Source organism: Sycon ciliatum, chromosome 2 (genome assembly GCF_964019385.1).
Source record: "Sycon ciliatum chromosome 2, ocSycCili1.1, whole genome shotgun sequence".
Lineage (NCBI taxonomy): Eukaryota > Metazoa > Porifera > Calcarea > Leucosolenida > Sycettidae > Sycon > Sycon ciliatum.
This window is the reverse complement of record NC_088644.1, coordinates 16,737,961-16,762,482: the sequence shown is the minus strand read 5'-3', so window position 1 is coordinate 16,762,482 and position 24,522 is coordinate 16,737,961. Positions and strand designations below refer to the sequence as shown.

The window sequence follows — 24,522 nt, the reverse complement described above, 5'->3', positions numbered from 1 at the left end:
TATAGTATTGCTAGCAAGAGTATTACTCTTGGTAGTAGTTCCCTAGTTGGCTTGATTCTTTTCTTTTATTTTCTGATTTGATTTTCCTATTTATTTGATTTGATTTTTCCTATTTACTTGAATGGATTTGTCAGCATTGCTTTCCTTGCTTGCGCTTTTCAGTTTCTTCATTCCGACTCCCGGTTTGTTTTCAAATAAAGGTGAAGTTCAGTAGTATTAGAGAGTAGGTCTAATCAGTACACAAACTACAATGACGTAGTTACTCACACGCGCGCGTGCACACACACACGTACACTGTCCCATATCTACATAAATTATTTTATTTGTAGAGCCGGCTAGCTAGCCAGCCATGCAAATCACTCGTACTGCAGTATTTTTGAAGTACATGTACATGAACATGTTTCGCACATGGGTACTACAGCCTACAGGGTAGTACGTATACTAGTACCCGTCAATAATTAATTCATCCCGAAAAGCAGACCTAGTCATACCAGTATGACCCGAGCCAGTAAGTATTATTGTGTTACAGTGTAACATCCAGCAATAGGAGCTCGTAGACATGGCAGAATGGGAGAATATTCAGTCTAGAGGAAGACCAGAATATTCAGTCTAGATACTCATGAACCTGCACATGAAAACAGCACAATGCTAGCAGCTAGAGAACCCATACACTGAACAAAGCAAGCCAGCAAAGTCATACAGCACTATAAGTAGAGTGATCTGAACGAGTTGCATAGTACTGTACTGTAGACGTAACAAGCAATGGCTCACTGGACAGAATGATCCTGCAGGCTGCAAAGCATCAGCGCATTCACGCTTGCCAAGCTTTACTACACACAAACTCTTGCTACATGACCACAGGCCAGCTCTGTAGCCTGCACAACGAAAAGAAAACAGCACATTTCTACTGAAAACTCAGGGTAGGAGGCAGGAAAAGGTAGATACATGAAAGCAAGTTCCATAAGACAAGCTGGAAATATCAAGTACCGGACGCATCTGGTGACTTTCTCTTTCATTTCTTCTTTTCGGTTAGTGAAATAAAAACATCTTGCGCTGAAGTTGAAATTAATTTGCCGCAATGGGGGGACAGCCAGGGAAGATTTAAAACCAATAACGTTAGAAAACGGTATAAAAGTCAGCTCTACGGTAGAAATAAACAGTTCTAGGTTTGAAAAGCAACTCAGTACGCCAATCAAGAACGTAATAATTAAAAACAAAACAAAAAACATCCGTGGTTAAAAAGAAGACGGCAAAGAATAGGCAAGCGAAGCCGACAGAGAGGACAACACACATGCCAGACAACAGTACAATACAGCAGCTGAAAAACTGCTCGCTGGAACGAGCACACACACACACACACACACACACAAACACATAAGCAATAGACATGTACACAGGTGACGGAGAGAAATAAATCAACAACGAATCCATGATAGGACACAACTGGTCACTATGTTGGGAGCTAAGAGCTACAAACAACAATGACAACGACAACATCAATCGCTACCTAGATATATTCAGACGCAACACAACTGAGCATACAGGTATAACAGCACAAACACAGAACGATAAGGGAAGGACTTGCTAACTATGCTTGCACTAGCTTCTCCTCCAAAACTTCTTTCTCTTGTTGAAGACGAGTCAATTCCGAGGAGAGCATATCAACATTCTGAAAACACACAAAAGAACAAATAACAGAGAAACGATATACAGTCAAACCTCTTTAGGACGAACACCAAGGGACCGATGATATTTGTTCGCAATAACGGGAGTTCTTCTTATCCGTATGTTAGACTTCAAAAACATTGTGACTTATGTTTTTAAAAGTACCCGCCGCACTGTCACATCTATCAGTGTGATAGTGTGATACTTCGTCTAGTCAATCTCTTTTTCCCGATCTTGTAGCACGTACCTGCACACTACACAACTGTGGCTCAATGGTTATATTGATGTTGAGAACTCACTCTCATGTCAACTTTCTACATCAGAAGTCAAATATATTTGGTCCTCTTCTAACAACCAGAGTGTAGTAGAAATACGGTCTGTTGGCACAGCACAGTTTCCCCTCTTTCACAGCAACCTTGTACGAGAATACTTCACCAGCAAACTAGCCAACCAGCAGCTATTGGTGGTATTCCATCATTTCACTGGACATGTACTGTAGAGGCTTGACAAGGAGCACGAACAGTTGAGACTGGATAGTGGATAACACACATATCCCAATGCCATACTCGTACGGGCACTAACCTGCTGCAAGCTTAGATTCTTGATGAGAGTCTCCTCAACCAAGCGTTGCAAGCGTAATGTTTCCGTAGACGACCCACCGGTGCCAGATGTATTTGCAGAATCAGGATGACTAGATCGGATCAAGGGCGACGTTAGCTTTCTGAGGAGATTCGGAGCAATTTTCGTCGGTGTCGCAGCAGAAGGCGTCCGTGTGACTGGAATGCTTCCTGAAGCATCATCTGATGACGAACACACAGACACACGCACGCGCGCACGCACACACACACGCACACACATGCGCAAACACAGCACAGTAGAGGAAAGCATAGGGCAATGATCATTGTTGCGCAACATGGGTTGATTATCACTGAAACCAGCGGACACACCACATAATAATGAAACGATGATCATGACCAAGATGGTGACTAGATATGCCACCAGATACATGTACAAAACTATGAATGGTGCCTTGTTTCCAGACACATGTGGTGACCGGTTCCGTACCTGCCTTAGGTTCCATCATGTGCGACTTGATGATAGCTGACTTTTGCAGCACGTCCTCAACCAGAGACGCAGCATTCTGCTCCAAGTGGCATACCTAGTAAAGAAGAGAAGAGCAAACATCGGTATGACGGTATCAGTATTGTGATGCACTCCACCCTCCTATCATCCTGCTCCCTTGGCATCCACAATTAACATCAGGATTCGACAAATCGACCGACTAGCCCAATATTGGATGAAAGAACACTAGCCGAAGTAAATCGTGGGCCTCAACCCAAATCATACGGAACACCACTTGAGCACACTGGGTAAAGTGACTAAAACAGTGCACAGTGGGTATACAGTGTATGCCTGATATGATGAATGGAAATCTTTGAAAAACGACTTAAAAACATAAACTGACAAGAATGCTAATGAAAAATGACGTCAACATCGGTAGCATGATACACGTACAAGCATCAATTTTAAATGCACTTACACGCTCCTCTAGATTCCACTTGTCCTTTTGGAGCTGAGTGATGCGACTCAAAAGAGATCCCACATCTTCAGAGCCAGCCGCTGATGCAGATTCGCCAGACTACAACACGACAAACAGATCAAGAAGAGACTTCATTCGAGATGATCGGCATAAACTACGTCATACAGATCGCTCATAATTCGGTTACGACCTCTTCCCCACACGAACAAACAAGTTGCAACCAGTACTGTATATCACCTTATTTTCGGTGTTGTAAAATTTCGGTAAAGGCCAACCCCTGACCTTTCGGTGTAAGGATAAATTCGGTATGCATGACACCAAAAAACAAAAAAACACAAAAAAACAAAAACAAAAAAAACGGCTCTTGCACTAATATCTCCGGCTAGGCTAGGCTAGGCTCCACATATCGATATGTATAATTATGTACATGACATTGTACAATACAAGTATACAAGTTGATTTTTTAAATTTGACAGTGTTTTTCATGATTTTACATACAATCATGCATTTTGGTATTTTCGGAAAATTTAGGTGTAATGTTAAATTAGGTGATCCATGACCAGTACCGAAATTACCGAAATTTAAATTACACCGAAATAAAGGTGTTATACAGTATTCAGTTTATGAAAGGAGAAACACATAGTTACATGTCAAGAGCTACCCCATCGCAATGAGTCATATTTTTTATTCTCTCCAACTGAGAAATATCTTCCCTTCCGTTTCATTTCATGCCAGGCACAAGAATTTATGAGCTTAATAAATCACATCAATCCTCGGTTTGGCGGTGATGTTCACAAGAAACCAGGCGCTGTAGTACCATCCCTATAGCGTATCAACAGTATGGATTGAGTAACATGGTGTTCTACATACTGTCACAGAGAACAGATAAGTTTATATGGCATCTCCACAACATGACCAAACCAAGAGAGATGAAGGATGCACTTATAACTGACTTCAACTTACATTAGACAGCGTTTCATTGCTGTTCGAGCGATGTCTGTACAACAACAAACAAAAACACCATTGGATGGAGGAGATGTACAGAGGCTCGAATATTGTTTATAAACAGACACCAGTACACATATTCAAATTCACTCATTCCCGACAGTGCGTTCACCACGTCCGTCATGCACATTGGCGAGCATAAAAAACCCAATAAAACCATTACACATTTATAGTAACTGTTCATACCCAGGTACAGTAGTATGAAACAAGACATGCAAAAAAGGAACTCACCGGAAAAGTCCGCCACTGCTGCCTTCGCTAGCTAAGCCATCGAAGAGATTTTCAAAGCCTGGGCAGAGTAGATAATAATTAAACAACAATCATGATGGCGAGGCACTCGCATATTGCTATTCGGGAGCAACCAACCAGGACACATAGTTTGAAGGACCCGGGTCCTTATTAGTGAACTCCACCACACCACAGCAGTTTCTCAACATGCTCATGTTACTTGACATCAACTTACGTCTGTTTCTCTTGGCCATTTCAGGTGTTGCGCCACTAGGCGTTGATGTAGTTGATGATGCTGCAGCCAGACCTACAGGGGTTCCTGAATCAGTGCTTAACGCAGTCTGCAGTCGCTCTGATCGCTTACGTTCTAGCTCCAACTGCCGGCGAATATCTTTCATGAGAGCGTTGGATTTTCTCTCCGATATCCTGATCTTGCCCTCGGCATCTGAAGCAGCCTGCTCGCGTACACATGCACACGCGCACACACGCACCCAACACACACCACACATGCCACACACGCCACCCCCCCCCCCACACACACACGCAATAAACAGAAACTGTTAGAGTACACCCATGGAATACAGGCTCAACAAAGGATGGCGCACATTTGTACGGATTAGCGAAGGTCATTCTACTGAGAGAGTAGCTGGGCTTGCAGGACCATGGAACACACTGGCATTGCATTTCCTTTTCGAGGACTTTGCATCTTCCTTCTGGGAGCATCCCATCATCAATGCACAACAAAAAGCATAGCAGGATACGTGAGACACTGCAGCATCAAATTCTCAAAGGAACCATGCCAAAACGCCATATACGGTACACAGTGTCTAAGTTCCTTATGTCGGATGATCAACATTGCATTCACCTGCTGAAGCTCTTCAATCTCTCCATCTTTCGTTGCTAACGATTCATTCACTTGCGCTAGCTCGCTTTCCAAACGTGAAACTTCCGCAGATAGAGTCTCCTTTTGGGCCTCTAACTCCTTCTCCAGGCGGGCTCGATTTTCCTGAGTGTTGATAATCAGATACAATCACAAACAAAAACACACCACTTTCAAAGAGAGGCGATTCAACATTGCTACGAAGTTGGTCCTCACTTTCAAAGAGCACAGAACATTTCAGAATACAAAATAAAACAAGAGCAAAAGACTGTTGATCCATATGCTCGTTTCAAACAACTGCAACCAACTATTGCTGAGAGAGTGGGTGGGCAAACTATGTGTGTGTTGAGTCGATGGTGTTTGCACAGTTTTGACTGAACGCAGCTAGCAATAGCAGTGTCACTGTACAACTACACAGTCATATAATTGTCATGAAGGGGAGCGGTATTCGCTGAATCATGATCCAACAATCAGTCACAGCAGGCAGAAATTGCTTGTATCAACCTACCTCCTCCGCTGCAAGCTTGGCTCGTACACTGCCAAATGATTTCAGTTCATCTTCAAACTGTGAAAGTCGCAACACATCAGCCTAGGAAAAACAAAAAAGATAAACGCGCCAAGAACAAGGGTTAATTTTGACCGGAAAGTAAAGTACCGGTATAAGTGTGAAACTGCTCTTTCACACACACACAAGACAACGAGTACGCTAAGACCCAGTGAGAATAGTACCGGCATAGTCATGTAGCACAGAAATCCTGTGGAGAATCCATAAATACAAAAAAAAATTGGTATTAGTGCATGGTGTGGATGCAGTCATGTGTTCAACCACGCACTAGCCTCCAGATGCTTGACATACCTTATTTTTTAGTAAGTGGCGCTGGTGAGCGTACATATGGTTGTGGATTAGTCTGACCTCATGTCGAGCAGACTGGTGCATGGCCATTTGTGCCCTTTTAAGCCGCTCGAGTTCCGCACGTACGCAGGCATATATGAACCACTGCCACTGGAGATGGCAAGAAGTGTAGCTGGATGACGGTGGAACTATGTCAACTTCTCAACTCCGTGTCACTTCTGACCCTAGCATGGCTACGCCAGGTTCAGCATGAGTATCAGATGACCAGTAATGACTCTACTAACGAGGTCTACGGTCAGATGAGAATTTTGAGTTACACTCACTTGGTTTGTATGTACATGACAGTATCGTACGCTTCTTTCCTGCCTGCACGCAGTCTTAGCTTCTTTTCTTTTTTTTGCTTGCTTGCACGCACGCAAGTTTGATGTTCAGAACTAGAACTTGGGGAGATACAAGAGCGTTGTTTTACATACCAACTAGGTTATCTTAACCTTTTGAGCACGCGTGACGTTCTGACACGTCATGACCACTGTGACACGCATGACGTTCTAGAACGTCACGAGTCAGTACGGAACTACATCGATTCCGCGTTTCTTCCGTGGCGTCGAGCTTTACCGCTGCACAGAGGACTCCTAAGATGTACGTGTACAGTAAAAAAAAATGCGAGTCGCTCCGTAAGGTTTGAACTGGAGTTACATGCGCGTGCATACATTTCAAAATACCAATTTCGCGTAAACCTACCTTTCTGAAAACGGTCATAACTTTTGTAATCTTTGTTGTATTTCCAAAACAAAAACAGTTTTGTGCTCAGGAGACATGAAAGAATCGTTGGAAATCAAGTTTGCTGACATAGAGTGAATTTAATTTTTTACTGCGTGGCAGAGGTTTTCAATGGGCCCGGACTCAAAAGGTTAAAATGCTACCTATGGCAAGATCGGGCCTAGCTGGAGCCCAGAATCATACGCACTCTGGAGGGATGCACTCAGAGCAATAGTGCAAAGCGAGCAAGACATCTTACTTTCAGGTCTGATATCTGCTGATTGGCACCTTCGAGACGAGCCTGACAAGGAAAGCACACAGTCAAACATGGACATGAAAGCACCTGTCAATGCAGCACTTTTTTGGTGTTGAAGGCTTATGACGGAAGTGCAGAATGTTCAAGTACAATTTAAAACAAGCATTGTGAAAAAAGAAATTGATACCGTAAATCACTATAAGAATGATTGTCTTCTCAGCTTACTTCATAGGCTGAGCTTTGTTCTGTTAGCTTGCGGTGCACTTCAGATGCATGGCTTTGCTTCTCGATAGCCAGCGAATCAGCAAGCAGTTTCCGCTTCTCTGCCACCTGAACCATGACAACGCCCACAAATCACATGGCTGCAGCTCAAACACACTATATTATGGATTAAAGGATAACAGTCTTTTCCCCCGACCAGCTTTCCACAGAATTACTGAGAGCAAGATGCCGATATGGCAATCGTATTGCAGAGGGCAGTATACCTTGTTGGACTCGTCTCGCTCCTCTATCGCTGAATTGCGCTCTTTCTCAGTCTGATAGATCTTTCCTTGCAATTCCTTGACGGTGGTCTCAAGTTCCTGCATGCACACGGGATAGAGAGCAGGTGTTGGTAATGTGCACTATCATGCACGGATCGGGCATGTGCTACTTGGCCAAAGCACCCAGTGGCTGCTATACTGTGAGCAACATTATAGCATCAATCACACAACAAATATACTGCCTGGCATGTCAAAACACTGGACACATACACCAGACACACACACGCACGCGCGCGCGCACACACACACACACACACACACACACACAAACACACAAACAAACACACACACACACACAGAAAGTATAGCACATGCCTACTCTATCTTGCACCACACTAGGTCACTGTACTGTAACCTTGCAGATTAGGAGATACATGTACCAAATCAATGACTATCACCAATTACAATGTATGACAGCATAGAGCACAAGAATGTCAGGCAGTGCTTGTAAAGCAATGATAACAACTTACTTCAACCTGTCCCATGACAATTTGCTGCTTACTGCTGATGCTAGTATTGAGTTCGTCTTCTAGACGTGCAACATCTTGCCTATAGAGCACAATGGTACCGCAAACGACAACACCACCACAGCTGGGTCCATACCTGACACACAAGTACTACGCAATAACCAGTGTATACTTGAAGCAAGCGGCCTCACATGAGATATTCACTAACTATGAATATGCTCAAAGGAACATAGAAGGCGTCCACTAGAAATAATCTCTTGGCAAATTCATGCTCATGTTTGATTTTTGAAAATACAAGTGAGCTCCACATAGGAATGGGAAAAAGCACTTCAAATACATGCATGAGCTTTTGATGAGGGTCTGAAAGATTTGAAAAGCCATTAGCGCACATAGTCATAACACAATTGCTTTCTGGGAAGGGTATGCAAGAAAGTGATTCTCTCCGCTGCTATGCTTAGTTTATCCATACCGAAGGGTGTCGACGGTCTGCCGAAGTTCCACCTCTGTTTTGGAGGCGCTGCTTGCACTGGATGCTGCTTGTGAGCGCAGGGAAGTCTCCGTATCACGCAAACTATGTAGCTCCTAGGCAACATAAAAAGTACAACACATGTACAGGCACAAGCGCACGCATTGCAAAGAAGAATTCTGACAATCAAAACATGGAAGATGAGGTCCAATGTAAAGTGCAAGAGCACCGCACAGTCTACAGTGTTTCTACTTTCTGGTAACGACAGGGCTGAGTGGACATAGTCGCAACGTTGGCAGCACCATTGGACAGGATTGCAGCTCCTACCTTCTTATTCTTTTCCACACTCAAAGTTCATTGCTCTACTTTCATCTACAAGTACTTTTTTTTATAATAGTACATCCGCACTACAGTGCATGCCACCTCCATTCCTCAATGTGTACATCCATATGCCAAGGCACCATTCATACGACATTACATGTACAATAATTCAAGGAGGTTTTCAGGAGGCCTTCGAGCATCACTAGGATGCAGCTAGATTACTTACTTCGTTGGCGTTTCCCAGCTCTTGCTGCATTCGGGCAGATTGCTGCATAACACGCTGTGTTGAATCAAGCACAAGAACACACATGCACAGAAGGAGCGTTGAACATGAGCCACATGCACGAATAGCCTACATGGCTGCAACAATATGGTGCAGTGTGTTAACCCATTGCCGTCCGACCATACATCTATCCAACACTGGTGTTCGATTGATTCAACATTGTCTAAGTACTGGAACTTGGTAAATTCTTGGTCTTTTGGAGAAAACGAAATGTGTGGGTTGAAGAGAAAACTCTGAGCTGTCGCCTCGAACAAATCCCGATGCGATAAGCGGTTTGGGAGATACGACGCTCGTAACTTTCGTCACGGTCAATTGGCGCTCAGGGTGCGATGCGTGACTCAGAGGCCGGGATTTCCCCTGATTACGTCAGCTGTTGGCAGGGATGCACCCTTTCAAATTCAAACTAGGATTCCCGCAAAAAAGTCACTACAAAAATGTTGAGCTCCATACGAGCAAGGAGGGTGAAATGGCGGATGGAGATCGATCGAGAGCGCAAGCCCTACGCTGAAACGCCTTCGCTGACTTGCAGCGCTAGTCAAGCGCATCCTATGGGATTGAGTTTGGGTGCATAGTGTTCCTCTCATCAGGGGCTTTCCAGGATGCCCAAGATATGGCAATTGTCCTAGGGAACCCAATGTTACGTCCAATTCAAGGTATATTTTTAGACAGTGCAACTCTCTGTATACATTGAGTGCGGACGGTAAAGGGTTAAAAATATAGGGGTGGTCCAGCAATGCATGTGCATGCACAATGATCGCGATCGTGCTGGGAAAGTTGGTGTAATCTGAATCAAATGAAATTCCATGCACGGGCAACCTTCATAAGATGGACACATAATTCTCTGTGCACAGGCATGTAAAGTCATGTACCTGGAGCTCTTCATCATGAGATGTTCGCATAGATGCCACCGCCGCGCTGTACACATAAGGAGTACATCAATGCCGGTAAATAAAGACCAGTATACGTGGCACAGGCAATGACAACACAACATGGACATAAACAATAATATCACGTACACATATAGCACCATAAGCTGGTTGTGTTTCTCAACGCAATTGTATAGCCGGTGGTAACGCGGACGTGCAAACTTTACTTTTTATAGCACCATAATACTTCCAGAACTTTGCAATTAGCAAAAGTGTGTGCCCAGAAGTCATTCTATAACATCATGATCATTAACAGCAGCAACAACACCATGAACAGTAGTGGTGATACAACCATGTTCTTACTCATTGTCTCGAATCAGTGTGTCTTTTTCCTCTTGCAGTTGACGAAGGCTGTAAACACCATACAAAGAGACCACGGTTTTTAGTAAAAGCGAGAACCGGGGTGTCACAGCTAGAATGCATGCCCATAACAAATTTGATTATTTATGTTATGCAAGGCCAAGTAGTTAGAACACGGAGAACAGTATGGTCCAGCAAAGCCTGGGTTCATGCATGTGTCAGTGCCCACTGCCTAAATCAGTGTGCTGAGGTATTCAGTGCATTTGTGGTTCAGGTGTGCCCAAAGACATGCTCAAGCTTTCACAAAAATACAGTAACTCGAGCCGTAAGCAGGTCAATATGTCACCGAGTACTAAATGTTTGACAACTGAAGCTCCCAAGTTCTGTTGTGTAAAGAGCTTCAGACTGCTCACAATTTACAATGTACACAACTGCCAGTGTGTGCATAGTGGTGACTGATGCATTCAAGCTCCAGGTAAGGGAATTCATTCGGGGACAAAGTGACGGAGCCGGGAGCCCTCACCTGTCCTGCTTCTTGCGTGCCTTTTCCGACCACTGCAAGTGACAAGGGAAACCAACACAGGCACAAACATGCGCATGCGTGTACAATAAGCTGTTTATGCTAGGGCTGCGCGGTTCCATCTCTCGCAACAGGCAGTGCATACACAGTCCAGCACCCATATATGCACATGCTGGACTCTCAGATTCTGAGTTCCCATTTACTGGTCCAACAACTTATAAAAGCTATACGTACACATACAGATCAAAGGAACGTGGGTACTTGTAACCATAGGGAAGAGAACAAATATTCTTCTGTGTGTTCCGTATCGCTTTACTCATAACATCAGTAGCTCAATGTGTGTGGAGCAGCTCACACGCAGCAAGCACACTGTTTGTGAGCACCAATACTGACAGACACTGACCTTGGAAGCTTCTTCTTGAGCCTTGGATAACGCCTCTTCGTGCCGTGCCTGGGATGGTGTACGCAACCATGAGAGCACAGCACATATCAGATGTGTGGACTAGTATAGCTTCTACAAGACAATATTATTACAGTACAACACCTCACCCAGTACATACTTTGTGTGACGTACACTTTCCCAGTAGGCCAGTACGGACATCATTTGGATCACGGCCGTGTTACCACATGCCGAAGTATGTTTGGATAAGAAGTATCTGGGATACTAAGTACACTTTCCTGTTGCCCATCATGGGGGTACGTCTTGTCAGCATTCCACCCGTAGTAGGTAATACTAATAGCCATACATAGCAGCAGTAGCAGCATGCACCAAGCACTGCATTGCAAGCAACACCTTAGCCCAAATACATGCACTACCAGCTGTACCCGATGGCTTTATAATGAACACGCAAGGATAAACGCTACTAAACATACCATCTGTTGCTTCAAGCGCTCTTCAATTAATCTCTTTTCCTCCAGGGCCGTGTCCAGCTTCATCTGCACTTCTGCCGATAGTATGCCCTGCTGCTGGTCAGCTTCCGAGGCAGAAGCCAGAGCGCATGCATCTGCACCATCAGCACTGTCTCCCCTGCAAATCACAGAAATACAGGCAGGTTCCATTACGTGCTAGCACTGCCGTAGAGAGTCCAACGACTGCTGGTATTAACAACCGCGAGGCAAGCGTCGAATGTTTCCTTGAGATCCTGGATCCACCACTGAAACCAGCTAGAGTCCATTCATAAAAAAGATGGACTTCTAGCTTTTGGCCATATATGGGTAACACCTTGAGTTTTTTTAGAATTTTTCTGCAATCCCCTATGGCATCCTCTTCCAATTACGTTTCCGAAGTCTATTTGTCCAAAAAGCAAGCCATAACAAGAATAGGACTTCGGCCAGGTTTTGCCCCAAAAGCACTGATTGGGGAAAAACCATCAAAATCCAGGCCGTTTGACCCCGCCTGCAACAGTGTATCGTGCGGTTCGAGCCCAAGTTCAGGCACCCTTTTTGGATCCTTTTTCAAATTTCAAATTTCGCAGCACTGCCCCGTGTACGATAATATCACGAAAAATCGCCAAACATGGGAGCTCGCCAGAGCCAGGGCCCATCTTTTTATGAATGGACTGTAGGCCAAAAACACCCCAGATGGTGATTTTGAACAGTCCAAGAGAGTTCTAGCAGACACAATTCGGAACAAAAATTGAATACTAGCAATGTCTGACCTACGTACCACCCTGTCGCTGAGTTTGGTATGTTCTCTGCTCATACATGCACGAGTGTTCACCCATTTATTGCTGCAAAGCCACCACCAGGCCTGCTGAAGCTTGTGTGGATGATAACGTAATATAATATAAAAACCCGTACTGCCATATGGGAAAGCCAAAAAGGACGAGTGACACATACACACTCTCTCTCTCTCTCTCTCTCTCTCTCTCTCTCTCTCTCTCTCTCTCTCTCTCTCTCTCTCTCTCTCTCTCTCTCTCTCTCTCTCTCTCTCTCTCTCTCTCTCTCTCTCTCGCTCTCCCTCCCCACCCACTCTTGGTGCGTCTAGGTGGCTATGAAGTCGAGACCCTAGGTCGGCGGAGCTCCCTAAACCTCACCACCACTGCCACGATTCAGGTTGTGCGTGCTTCCCCTAGCTGCATCTCATGTTTGGCATTAAGTGGTCTTTGTAAAAAAAAAATAATAATAAAAAAAAAAAACAAAAACAAAAAAACATGCCAGTGTAACTGCTCATTGCTTCAAGCATGTGAACGGCACACAGACAGCACGTGCGCGCGCACGCACACACACACACACACACACACACACACACACACACACACACACACACACACACACACACACACACATGCCAGCTCGAATATCAACAGCATGCAGGAGTTGTTCAAACTGGAAGACATTAACTGTGCTTTAGATGAGGAGATAACAAAACAAAGAACCTACTGAAGTCTTGCTTCAAGAGCTTGTATCTGCTGTTGCATGGACTCTCGCGTAGCTGTAGAACACATGGTGGAAGATGCACACCAGCAATACATGACACGGGTGCTAACGTCACCAGGTCACCTTCTCTAATACGAATACGGATAGGATAGAGCCTGCATCTCTCACTCCCATGATATATCTGTATGCAGGCATGCAGAAAAGGTCCAATGTACCGGATGGCTGGAACATGTACAGTCATGTATTAGAGTGAACAACTAAGAGCTAGGACTAGATACATGTAGATTAATGTGGCCTTTGCATCGCCAGGTCAGCTGCTTTGTGACCAGCAGCGCTGCAAAAGTTTAATATGACACACAGACCCAACAATAATACCGGGTGAGTAAATAGTACAGAAATGATATGACTGTGTTACCAGAATTTCGACAGCTGTAGTATGGCACTTCAGGTACTGACCGGGATTCCGAAGTAAAAACAATTGGCAGCTGATCAAATTTGCCACCCGGATGCACAAATCGTCAAATACACATCCAAACAAAGACACTCACACGTCAGCGTCTTCTGCAGGACGGCATTCTGGGCCTGCAAATGCCTGAGCTCTCCGTCGTCAACATCCACAGTGCTATGCGCTGCTGAGACGCTACCGACGGTTGCTGCAGCCGCACCAGGCTCGGTGCCGTCGCCACGCAACCTGTCACGTTCTCTGCGTGTTTGTTCAAGTTCATCATGAACCTAGTGTTAGTCACACAACAAACATCAACAAGTATTAAAGGTACATACGAACACTTACAATTGTATGTAGACCTGTTGCACATGGATGTCATGCGGCTGTGTTTGTGTAGCAAGTGTACATGATATGTGGACATAGAGTGAAACCTGTCTAAGGCAACCCCTCAAGGGACGAGAAAAAGTGGTCGCCGTGGCCAGGTGGTCTTCTTATCCAGGTGCAGTGGGTCGTGTGACCATATCCATATGTGATACATCATTTTGATCAGTGTATCACAGTGAACACACCTATGCTACTCTAGCACAACTCATGCGCCTGGGGTCCTCAGACCTGTCAAGTGCCGTGCATGCACCATGCACATCTACACTTCCTGCACTGATGTGTAGATCTACCATGCATGGTGCACCATGCAATGCATACATTTACATGTACTAGCACTGTGCAACGCGGTCGCGGGTGGGTGGTCATCGGTCGCGTTGAGCGAGTGGTCGCCTTATCCGAGCTGTTTTGAATGTGAATGAGTCCGTGACAAGGAAATGTGGTCGCCATGGTCGAGTGGTCGCTATTACAGGTTTTACTGTATTCCACTGTCCCCTAACTGGTTCCTCCCCTAACCGCATGCAATAGCATACATTCTGGGGTGCGTAGTTGGCAAAGTGATGAAAGTAGTCTTCCAAACATGAGGGTTTGGGTTCGATTCCAGTTTTAGTGACTTTCAGTTAGGGGCGCAAAAGGCAACAGGTGAGAGTAGACATTGTCGACCTCATTGAAAGTTGAAACAGGTCTCTAACACCTCCTCCTGCCTTATTGCAAGAACGAAATACGGGTCATATCCACGGTTACCTTTACCTCTACTTTTACTGACCTAATAACAGACTACAGGCTACAGTACTAGAGTGAAAACACTGACTAATGTATTACGCGGACTGTCTACATGCATACTATAAGCGGTACCTTGGCCAGCTCTTGCATCAACGTGGATTGTTGTTTGCGGTGCTCATCTTCCAACCGCTACGATGGACACAGACACACAGGCACACAGAGACACACACACACAGACACACACACACACACAGACATACACACAGAGACACACACACACAGACACACACACAGAGACACACACATTCACACAACGTGCTTGCATTTGTACTCACACAAAGGTAATAGATGGGAGAGTCACAAGAGGGAACACCGAAAGGATACCAAAAAAACCCAGAACTTACCTCGACTTTCTTGTACAAAGCATCATTTTCTTCCAAAGTTGCCTCAAAGTCTTGCTGCAAATAGCAAGTAAACCACAAACGAAACAACATTATGTAAGAAAACCTATCAATGTGGCCAATGAATCAATTGAAGGTCAAAAGAAATCACAAATGCAAAAGTTAGGTGCAATGAAGCGAAAGGAACTCAAAAGCCATAACTCCATCCTGTCAGGAACCTGACCGACTGTAGGAAATACCAATGCACTCCATGGTTCGAATTGGACAAGATAAAGCGAACGGCCAGGCTGGAAGTTCAACAAGCACAGCATACCACGGCGACTAAACTGTGCATGGACCATAGTACATGAAAATAAGAACGGCCTAGGCTACGTGGCTGCCCCCCCCCCCCATTCTTTGGAACCCGACTGTACTGTAGTGACAAGGCCAGCACAAACCAGCTCACCTTCTGTTTCTTACTACTCTTGCTGATCGGCAGAAGACTGGTAACCTGTGAATAGCAGTCACAGAAAAATCCATTACACTGGCTGCAATACTGGATGAATCAAGATGCAGAGTGGCATCAAGTAAGGAGCATTCTAAACTAGCATAAATGATGCTGACATACTACCATGATGATTTAAAAAAATAATGAAGTAATGTGTTTGTGTGTACTGAAGGGTACGCTCTATCTCTAAGACTAAAAGAGATAAAAGTATGGCCTGTACCAAGGAAAGCATGGCAAGTTCACGTGCAGATAAACGAAGACTAACACTTGTCCACACCAACCACACAACATACTCGCTTTAGCTGGATCTCGCGATCTTGGGTGGTTACTTTACTCCGTAAGCCGGTGACCTCTGCCACAAGAAACACGATCACAAAAAAAGTTCATCTACATTGCAGCAGCATTACAAAATTAGGGGCCGTCCGTAATTATCGAGCTTTTACTCTTTTACACTAAACGAAAAAAGTTTTGTTTGTGGGTGGAGTAGTTTCATATTGAAAAATATTGATAACTGAAACACCAATCAATTTTAGCTGTCAAGACAATACATTTTTTGTTCATGATTAAGTCATAACAAAACTCTTTCGTTCTGTGAAAATGTTCGATAATGCCGGATGGTTGAGTCGGGATCTCAACCTGTTCTCACGAGAGCTCTGATATTTTCCTGCATCTTTCTTTCCAGTTGTCTCCCGTTTCTGAGAGCGGCGTGGTTCACTGTGGGCAACTAATCGGTGATGGTAGTGGTGAGAGCGTGCTCGCGGGTGCACATATGTGGTCAAGTGCAGGTGCACACGACTGATAATGCCAGCATGTCAGCGCGCACGTGTGCTCATGGGTCAATGTTGAATTATTTTTATTTCACTATCATGTTTAGGTACCATAGACCTTATGCCGGTTAGTACTAGTTGTACAGATCCAGGAAATCCCGTAGAATCCCGTAGACCCGGTTGGGTGTTCATCGTGTGCTATGCATGCGCATTTGACCTCTTAGCCTTATAATTTATTGGCAAGCAATCGCTTTTCCAGCTTCTTCACTTTGGTTAGAACTAATGACTAGCTAGATCTTTGTCAGAAAAAGGATATTGTATGAAATTCCTGCAGGGCCCACAATAGGGTCCTGCACATTCAACACCCAACCGGGTCTACGGGATTTCGTGGATCTGTACAACTTGTACTAACCGGCATAAGCCGTATTGCATGCCTTTGGGTTCTCCGTCATAATATTAATACCGTAAAGTCCGCTGCAAACGCCCACCCTATTTTTGCAAGATCTGCTGGCCTATACGCACTGACCCCATGCACTTTCACCCCTGCTGTACGAAAGTGCATCTCACACCGTAGCGCGAGGAGTGCTTTGCTACGGTACACTATGTCCAGTTTCCGGGTTTCAAAATGTTTTTGGGCACTAGTTACGAGCTAGCTCCTATTGATTGTATGATGTTGGTTGTTTCACTTCGCAAATCCAAACGGGAGTTACTTCGGAATAACAAGGTAGCGAAGAACAGGCTATTGCAGGACCCTTAGTACACTTCTGACGGTGTTTCAAGCCATCATTTCCAAATCACGCAAAACGCAATGGCAAGGGTTTTTCTCGAGCACTTCAGAGTTTTCAACAAGTTAGCAGCGACTCTGTAGGTGCAGCTTCTGTGACATCCCCCCTGTTCGACTTGCAACTGCAATACTGCGACGCTGAATGACGCTTCGTCAGAACAATCACCGTTCCATTCTGAAAGCGCGACATCGTGGCACTGCAGATATTTCATGATTTGAAAACCAGATGGATTCTACGGCATTACTTCATGGAGAACGAACTAATAACAAAGGCGACTCATTTATCGTATGAAAGGAAGTCTCCACCGAATTTCTTTGCAGCAAGATAATGACAATCGCTTTTGCAGAGCCTCTTGGTAAGACATGGGCAGTTTGTAAGCATTTTGGTCGTTCTCGTACGCATTCGACCTTCATGCCAGTTTTCTACGTAGATAATCAAGCGAGGTACAAAGGGCTTGATGGCTGATCAAAGCCCAAGGGTCCAGCCCGAGGGCCGTAGGCCCAAGGGCTGGGCCCGAGGGCTTTGATCAGTCATCAAGCCCGACTGTACCTCGCTTGAATATGCTTCAGACGATCCCCAACATTTTTTTTTATTTTGAATCAAACTCGCTTCATTCTTTGGGTGATCTCGAGTGTGGACAATGTCGGCCTTTCCTTTGGGATTTCAGAGCAGCCTGAAGTCTAAAGTGCATGTCGTTTTCGTCCCGTTCGTAAGTTTCACACAGAGATTACAGCAAAGGGAAACTCAAAGTAATGTCAGTGGACGAAAAACCTGTTTCGTGAGAAATTTCTCAGGACTACGTGTCAAGAGCCAGACGTGGCTGAAGAGTCACGGAAGTATTTTCACTTCCACCATACACGCCTTGCTCACGCTGCATACTGCTGAGAGTTCTGCGGCGCTGGAGCTAGATTTCCAACTCCACAAGTTGAGAGCCACCGCATCCCCGACCACCACCCCTATCGGTTTCTTGTTCTTATAGCCAGATCACCTTGAAAAGACTGAGATTGGGCATGATCAGGGCTTTGATGGTTTTGTCGTACAGTTGCCAATGGCAGCGGGCTTTGATGGTTTTCCCGTACAGGTTGTCAATGACAGCGGGCTTTGATGGAATATCAAAGCCCGCTCTCCGAGGCTGCTGATTGGTCGTAACCTAGCAAAGGGCACGTGGGTCGTTTGAAAACTATATTGACCTGAAAAAGACGAAAATAGTATGGATCCGCTGGGGTGGGCGTTTGCAGCGAAGTGGGCGTTTGCAGCGGACTTTACGGTAATGTTCTCATAATTTTAATATGATGAGTCATCATGGGGATACAAGTACTACAATGTCAATGAAAGTCCTGCGCATGTACATGTAGATGTAGATGAATTGGCACATTTGACTGATCATGTGTATCTATTTCCGGCGGTAGCTGGTGTTTTCCAACCTACAAAACACCTTCAATGGCTTGATACCTTCACATGCGTGCGTACACGAAAGTGCAAATAAGGTATCCGCCACACCCATAATAGGGTAATGTGATACATCTCACGTCAAACGAAAATTGGAAAACAAATTCATAGCCATTACATCAATGTGACGAAACATTCACTATTTCATAAAAAAGCGACTTGGAAACTTCCTGAGTGGTGCCATGAGTGGTATGTTGTGAATTGTTCAAAAAACTCAAATTGGTACGCATTGCTTCACCCCACGCTACGCACTACACTCTGATATCAATTTAGGGGGTGATATTTGTCTCACCTGTCTCAAGTTTCGAGCCTTTCTCCCGAAGCTGATAATTCTCTGTCCGCAGTTCAATCAATTGACTCTATAGTGACAATCCCACAGCAAGGCAAATCACTGAAAAAGCTTGTCCAAAAAGCCATTCCCCAATTCTTCATTCGCTACCTGCAGACGAGAGAATTCTTCAGCGGACAGCTGCTGCGCCATCTTCTTCCTGAGTCATTTCGCGCATGCGCACTGCGAAACTCTCATTTTTACATTGTAATTCGAAGATGGAGATGACGATGGAGGTCGCTGTTCTTCTTGTGGCTGTTTTGTCTCTAAGTGGACATGGTGAGGACAGTAGCCAGATCAGATAATTTGAGAAAGTGTGAACATAGTATAATTTACCATCAGGATGTGGTGTAGGAGTTTTGCAGTCCCGAAGTTTGACATCAAGATATTGTGAGATTCTCAGTGACACGTCAATTATGTTCGCTCGTGTGTTTGTTGCTCAATGCAGCGGCAGCCACTTGCCAATTTAGTGATGTATCTACCTACACCACCACGGACAAGATGATGTCCAGTAAAACTGTTCTCATCGCTGAATTCAAAGCCAAATGCTCTTCTGATGCTGAGGTAGGTCAGATAATTTCCATTTTGTGAGATGTGTTGGTGTGCCGACGTGGCACTTCGGACAATGAATTTTTGAAATTTTCAATTCTGAATGTTCAAAAAATTCTGTCCTGTTCTTTCCTCAGGCTAAATTCTTTGCCGCTGTCGGTGATGATGTTCTTCCTGTCGTGGCATCCACTGAAAGCAATTCGTATGAAGTAAGGAAGCATTGGTCTTGTTTTGTAAATACATGCACTAATTGTTTGGTTGCTGCGTATGCTGTGGACACCATCATTGTCATGGTTACAGCTGTCACCTAATTATTGATTGACTCTTGCTGTTACACCATGCGCGGACTATCAGTATCACTCAGTGTACCACTGCAAATACACCGCCACACCGTTTCCCCCGCTATGCTGAACACTTAAGATGTCCAGTTGCTGCTTACTTGTTCTGGGGTATGAAACCTGTAGTCATTTTAGTTGGGGCGATAGTGTTTTTTTAGAGTTGTGGAACTAGTCGCCGGTCACAGCTGTATCATGCTGGTGATGTGTTTGCTTCACCACTTTCCAAACCTCTCGACCCACCTTTCGCTGTAGAATGTGGAGCAGTACAAAGCAGGCGTAAACACTAGTTCTTGGCATGGTTCACACCGTATTATTGGCATGTGTATGCTGTGATGGCTGTGCATCTCCACTGTCTTTCGCGTGGATGTGAAAGTTCGTACTGTCTACAGTCTAGTGCTGGCTGTTGTGCTCTCACTCTGCTATTTACAACATGACAAGCATTGATTTGTTTGGTGCTTGCCACCATTCAGCTTTCACGCGTGTAACTTTGGAGTTGGATGCATCACTATGGTCATGTCACCTGGTTTGTGCTAACCATGTACAAATTATTAATAGAATAGACTGCTTTGCTTCTGTATGCAGTTAGTGCTTGAAGAGATTGTGGCAAGATTGCTAGTGTATGGAAGTCTGGAAGTGTTTCTCCATATCCTGTTCTTGCATTGTCAGGTGAGCTGGAGCGGTGAGCACAAGGCTGTCAAGAACGGTCCCTACACTGTCAACATCTTGTCTGAAGAAGGATTTGCCGCACTCAGAAGGGTGAGTGTCCTTCATTGGCATTTCAGCTCTGTTGGTACTATCAAGAGTACATAACCCCCAAGAGTGTGCAACTCTAGCTATGGGGTCTGAGAACGCAGAACTTCACATCACATGAAAAACCAGTACACATTATTTGCACATTGCACATGATAGATACCGGGTTGTGCGCAACCCTGCTTTGGGTTCAACTCTCTTTGTGATCACTTTGCACTGTTTGCCAGCACAATCTGTTGAACCATGTCACGTGATGTGAATTTCTGCCGTCGCAGCACTATAGAGGTTGTGCAGGTAGTTGCGCACTCTTGGTGGTTATGTACTTTTTGGTACTATGTGGGTGTGTCGATGTAGTTATCATGTACTTTGCATTGTCTACTGGTATCTTTCCCCGGCAAACTGGAGCTCAAGCTGCCATTTGGATATCTATTTCTACTTAGAATTCCAGCCGTGTTGATTTCAATCCAAGTTCTTGGCATGTCCCTCTACTGGATCAAACTTGAGGTTTGAAGTTCCTGCATAGCTCCTGTTCCACTGGAAAAACTATGAAATTTGGCTTGTACAGGTGGAATCCTGATAATTCGAACCTCAAAATGCCAGGAAAAAACTTCTAATTATCAGGACATTCTAATAGATGATATGCCAAATAACGCGCAACTAGACTTGAGAGGGCATCGCACACAAGTTGAATACAAATTGTACTACAATGTGTACACGATAGACCCTGAGATCTGCAGGAATGCAAGTCACAGGTAACCGTACAACTTTGAACTTTGTATGCAACTACTCTGCAATGCCCTCTCAAGTCTAGTTGCACGTTATTTGGCATATCATCTATTATCCAAACATGAACCGACAACACAATATGTATGTCCAAATGCTCTCATGGTCACGCAGAGTTGCGTAATGGACCTTAGACACAGATTTCACGGATACTGAACTGACCGGCGCAGCCTGGTCATGAACACTGAACTGACCAGTACAATGTACAGTGAACTTCGAATTACACTCTGCTAACTTCGAATTATCAGCACAAATCCCACACATTTTCTATGTAAGTGGAATCTGTCGGACTTCTAATTAACCGGACATATCCCGTTTGGGGTTCGAATTATCAGAAAATTTTATGTGGGAATCGTATTGATAGAAATCGGTCCTGGAAAAACTTCTAATTAAGCGGTATATTCGAATTAAGCCATATTCGAATTATCAGGATTCTACCTGTAGTAGAATTTTGTGAGCTGCAGATTGGTTATTAAGTTACTGTGCGAATCCTGAACCTGCTTCCGTACGGACTTCTAGCGTACTCTGTAACTGGGGCTCTAATATCTGAACTCCCCGACTTTTGAAAGAACTCCTTACACAGTGCAGCATGGTCTCTGCATAACATGAAGAGTACATGCTGTAAACCAGGGCGTGCAGCTCCGCATCTCGGTTCTGAACAGAGCATCCATCATTTACATCCTTGACTTAGATCCGTACAACATTATACCGGTGATACTGATGCAGCACAACACTTCAGTCGCGGATCTTGTCTTCCCCGACTCAAGGAAGTAAATGACGAATTTGTGTCCGAAGACTCGTATGGAGTTGTACTTTTGATAGCATCTAAATCCCCGGAAAAGCTCCTGGCTCACAAGCGAGCATAGCCGCTCAACCAAAGCGCTACTGCCTTTGCCCTCCCTAGGATGCGTGCTGTACCTTGGTATTTCTGTGTTTCTGTGGAGGTATCTTCGTTCTATAGAATTAGTTTCTGATGCTGTTGCTGCCACTGCTTTCCTTTAGGCACAAAGAAGTGGTGCTACATCAGATGTCAAGCCCCTGAAGTCCATCACCATTGAGCACCCTGTAAGTTCTTACATGTAGGGTGAGAGTACTTTAATACCAAGGAGAAAAACACACTTCAGGCTCTTTGTCAGTATCTTGAGAATTTTCACGAGTACTTCAAACATGAAATTGAAGACACCACTGCAGCTGTCCTTATGGTTGATTAATATGGTGGTAAAGACACACCTGGCAATATGGCGGTAAACGCAAACATTCTCGTTCTTGTGAGAGTACTTTGATAGTATTAAATTTTATGCTGATGTCCATAGCTTGTTTGTATACTTCAATATGTATTTAGGAAATTTCACTTCTCAACTCCAAAAACGGTCTCTTCACTGCGATTCAAATTTACATTACCCCAAATTTCAGGCCTGGCCCATCATCTGAGTAGTAATTTTTTCCTAAATGTGTTAATGGCTGCGTTGGAGTTTGCGGACAATTAGAAGAACTTCAATATGTAATACGTTTTATATTCTACTCTGGTTGTGAAATGAAAGCAGATCAGTAGGTTTGAACATTTTGGTCGTTGTCTCTATGAGTGACCCTGCTCCAGAATAGGGCACATGTACAATTTCTGCAGCCCTTGTGTGGACATACCAACCACTAATATGACAGCTTTGTTGCGTACATTACTCTGGGGACAGTTTGTTGTAGAGATTGTTGCTCAGTGAGGTGGAAGTGTTAGCAGTTAGAGCTGCTGATAACTTTTCCCGTGCAGATTTATACTGTTTGGCTTGATACTTCGGAGATATTGATATTGTTACGATGAAATGGCTTGTTATATCCATTTTGCCCGCCATGTTATACTGTTCAGTAAGGCATCTGTAGCGAAAGCTTGTCTTTACAATAATTCTCATGTTCATTTGTATGCTTTTGCTGACAGGGATTGGCACGAACAAGTCTCTTCATCCAAACCGAATTCCTTGCTTTCATCTCTGCTCTGTTGCTGTGGTGGGGTGCCAGCAGTCTGAAGTCAAAACTCAGTGAATAGATTCCTAGCCTCTTTTCTTTCATGAAATCATTTCTACTAACCTAGCATATTCTCATGTATATAGCAGTCAACGTTGCGCTTCTCATCCGGTGTGTGCGAATTTTATTTGGTTACTCTACAATTTTTAATTTGTACAAGTCGTATTCATGTGTTTATTCCATCATTGTGGGGTGCTGGGGTGCAGATGTTCTCTGAAGTCGCATGGAATTCTTCAGCTTGCAGTGAAATGCATGAGCTGCAGCACAGGGAGTGAATTTTTTTGCAGCCGTCAGCCGAGCAAGCAGTAAGGTGTTGATGTCCTGTTCACATGCTGTCATGAAAGGTGGTGTGTAAAGCAGCGTTACGAAAAGGATATATTTCTCCTCGTCAACCCCATCCCCTCTCACACACGCACACGTTTGTGCGATCGGCCCTTTTACCAAAAAAATTAGGAGGGCTGACTGTGTGGGTGCCGAGTTTTGGCTAGATGCTAGTCGAAAAACAACACGAGTGACCGGGAGCTAGCTCGCGTCGGAATTAGAAGTTTTACGCCAACTTTCACGTGGTGAAGTTGCTCCCTTCCTTGACAAGTGTCGATGTGATCAGTTGGCCATGTTGCTCATTCCATAATGTGGTGGCAGTTTATCACAATGACTTTGTGGTGATAAAATACCACACCTGCATGCATGGTGACAATCAGGGAGTAGTACAATACCAATATATGGTATTGTACTACTCCCTGGTGACAATGGACCATGCAGGTGCGTTATTTATCGCCACACAATTGTGATAAACTGTCACCCTATCGACTGTTTTCTGATCCTTCAGGATCTACAATCATTGATAAAAAAAAATATAGGGAACACTGCAAAATTATCGCCACAAATTGTGATAAACTATCACCCCATCGACTGCTGCTATGACAATAGCGC

General features: G+C 44.4%; 2 protein-coding genes across 2 annotated transcripts; one reads left to right on the top strand and one right to left on the bottom strand.

The window, feature by feature from the left end:
* Positions 1 to 498: 498 nt before the first annotated feature.
* Positions 499 to 19,412, bottom strand: LOC135808959 (GRIP1-associated protein 1-like). The gene is made up of 28 exons (XM_065322211.1): positions 19,268 to 19,412; positions 19,121 to 19,187; positions 16,121 to 16,179; positions 15,786 to 15,830; positions 15,344 to 15,397; positions 15,072 to 15,128; positions 13,939 to 14,122; positions 13,394 to 13,445; positions 11,885 to 12,038; positions 11,415 to 11,462; positions 11,015 to 11,046; positions 10,495 to 10,542; positions 10,135 to 10,180; positions 9,209 to 9,262; positions 8,665 to 8,777; positions 8,199 to 8,277; positions 7,672 to 7,767; positions 7,412 to 7,516; positions 7,190 to 7,231; positions 5,827 to 5,907; positions 5,304 to 5,444; positions 4,674 to 4,893; positions 4,442 to 4,499; positions 4,169 to 4,202; positions 3,206 to 3,304; positions 2,731 to 2,824; positions 2,248 to 2,465; positions 499 to 1,669 (listed from the first exon to the last, which is right to left on the bottom strand). Exons 1-28 carry the CDS (start codon positions 19,307 to 19,309, stop codon positions 1,589 to 1,591), a joined length of 2,403 nt encoding a protein of 800 aa, XP_065178283.1. The 5' UTR covers positions 19,310 to 19,412; the 3' UTR covers positions 499 to 1,588.
* On the top strand, positions 19,327 to 23,754 carry LOC135808961 (translocon-associated protein subunit delta-like). Its single transcript, XM_065322213.1, has 6 exons — positions 19,327 to 19,435; positions 19,605 to 19,720; positions 19,843 to 19,914; positions 20,710 to 20,799; positions 22,579 to 22,641; positions 23,504 to 23,754. The coding sequence occupies exons 1-6, from the start codon at positions 19,333 to 19,335 to the stop codon at positions 23,609 to 23,611; spliced, it is 552 nt and encodes a 183-aa protein (XP_065178285.1). The 5' UTR covers positions 19,327 to 19,332; the 3' UTR covers positions 23,612 to 23,754.
* Positions 23,755 to 24,522: the final 768 nt, after the last annotated feature.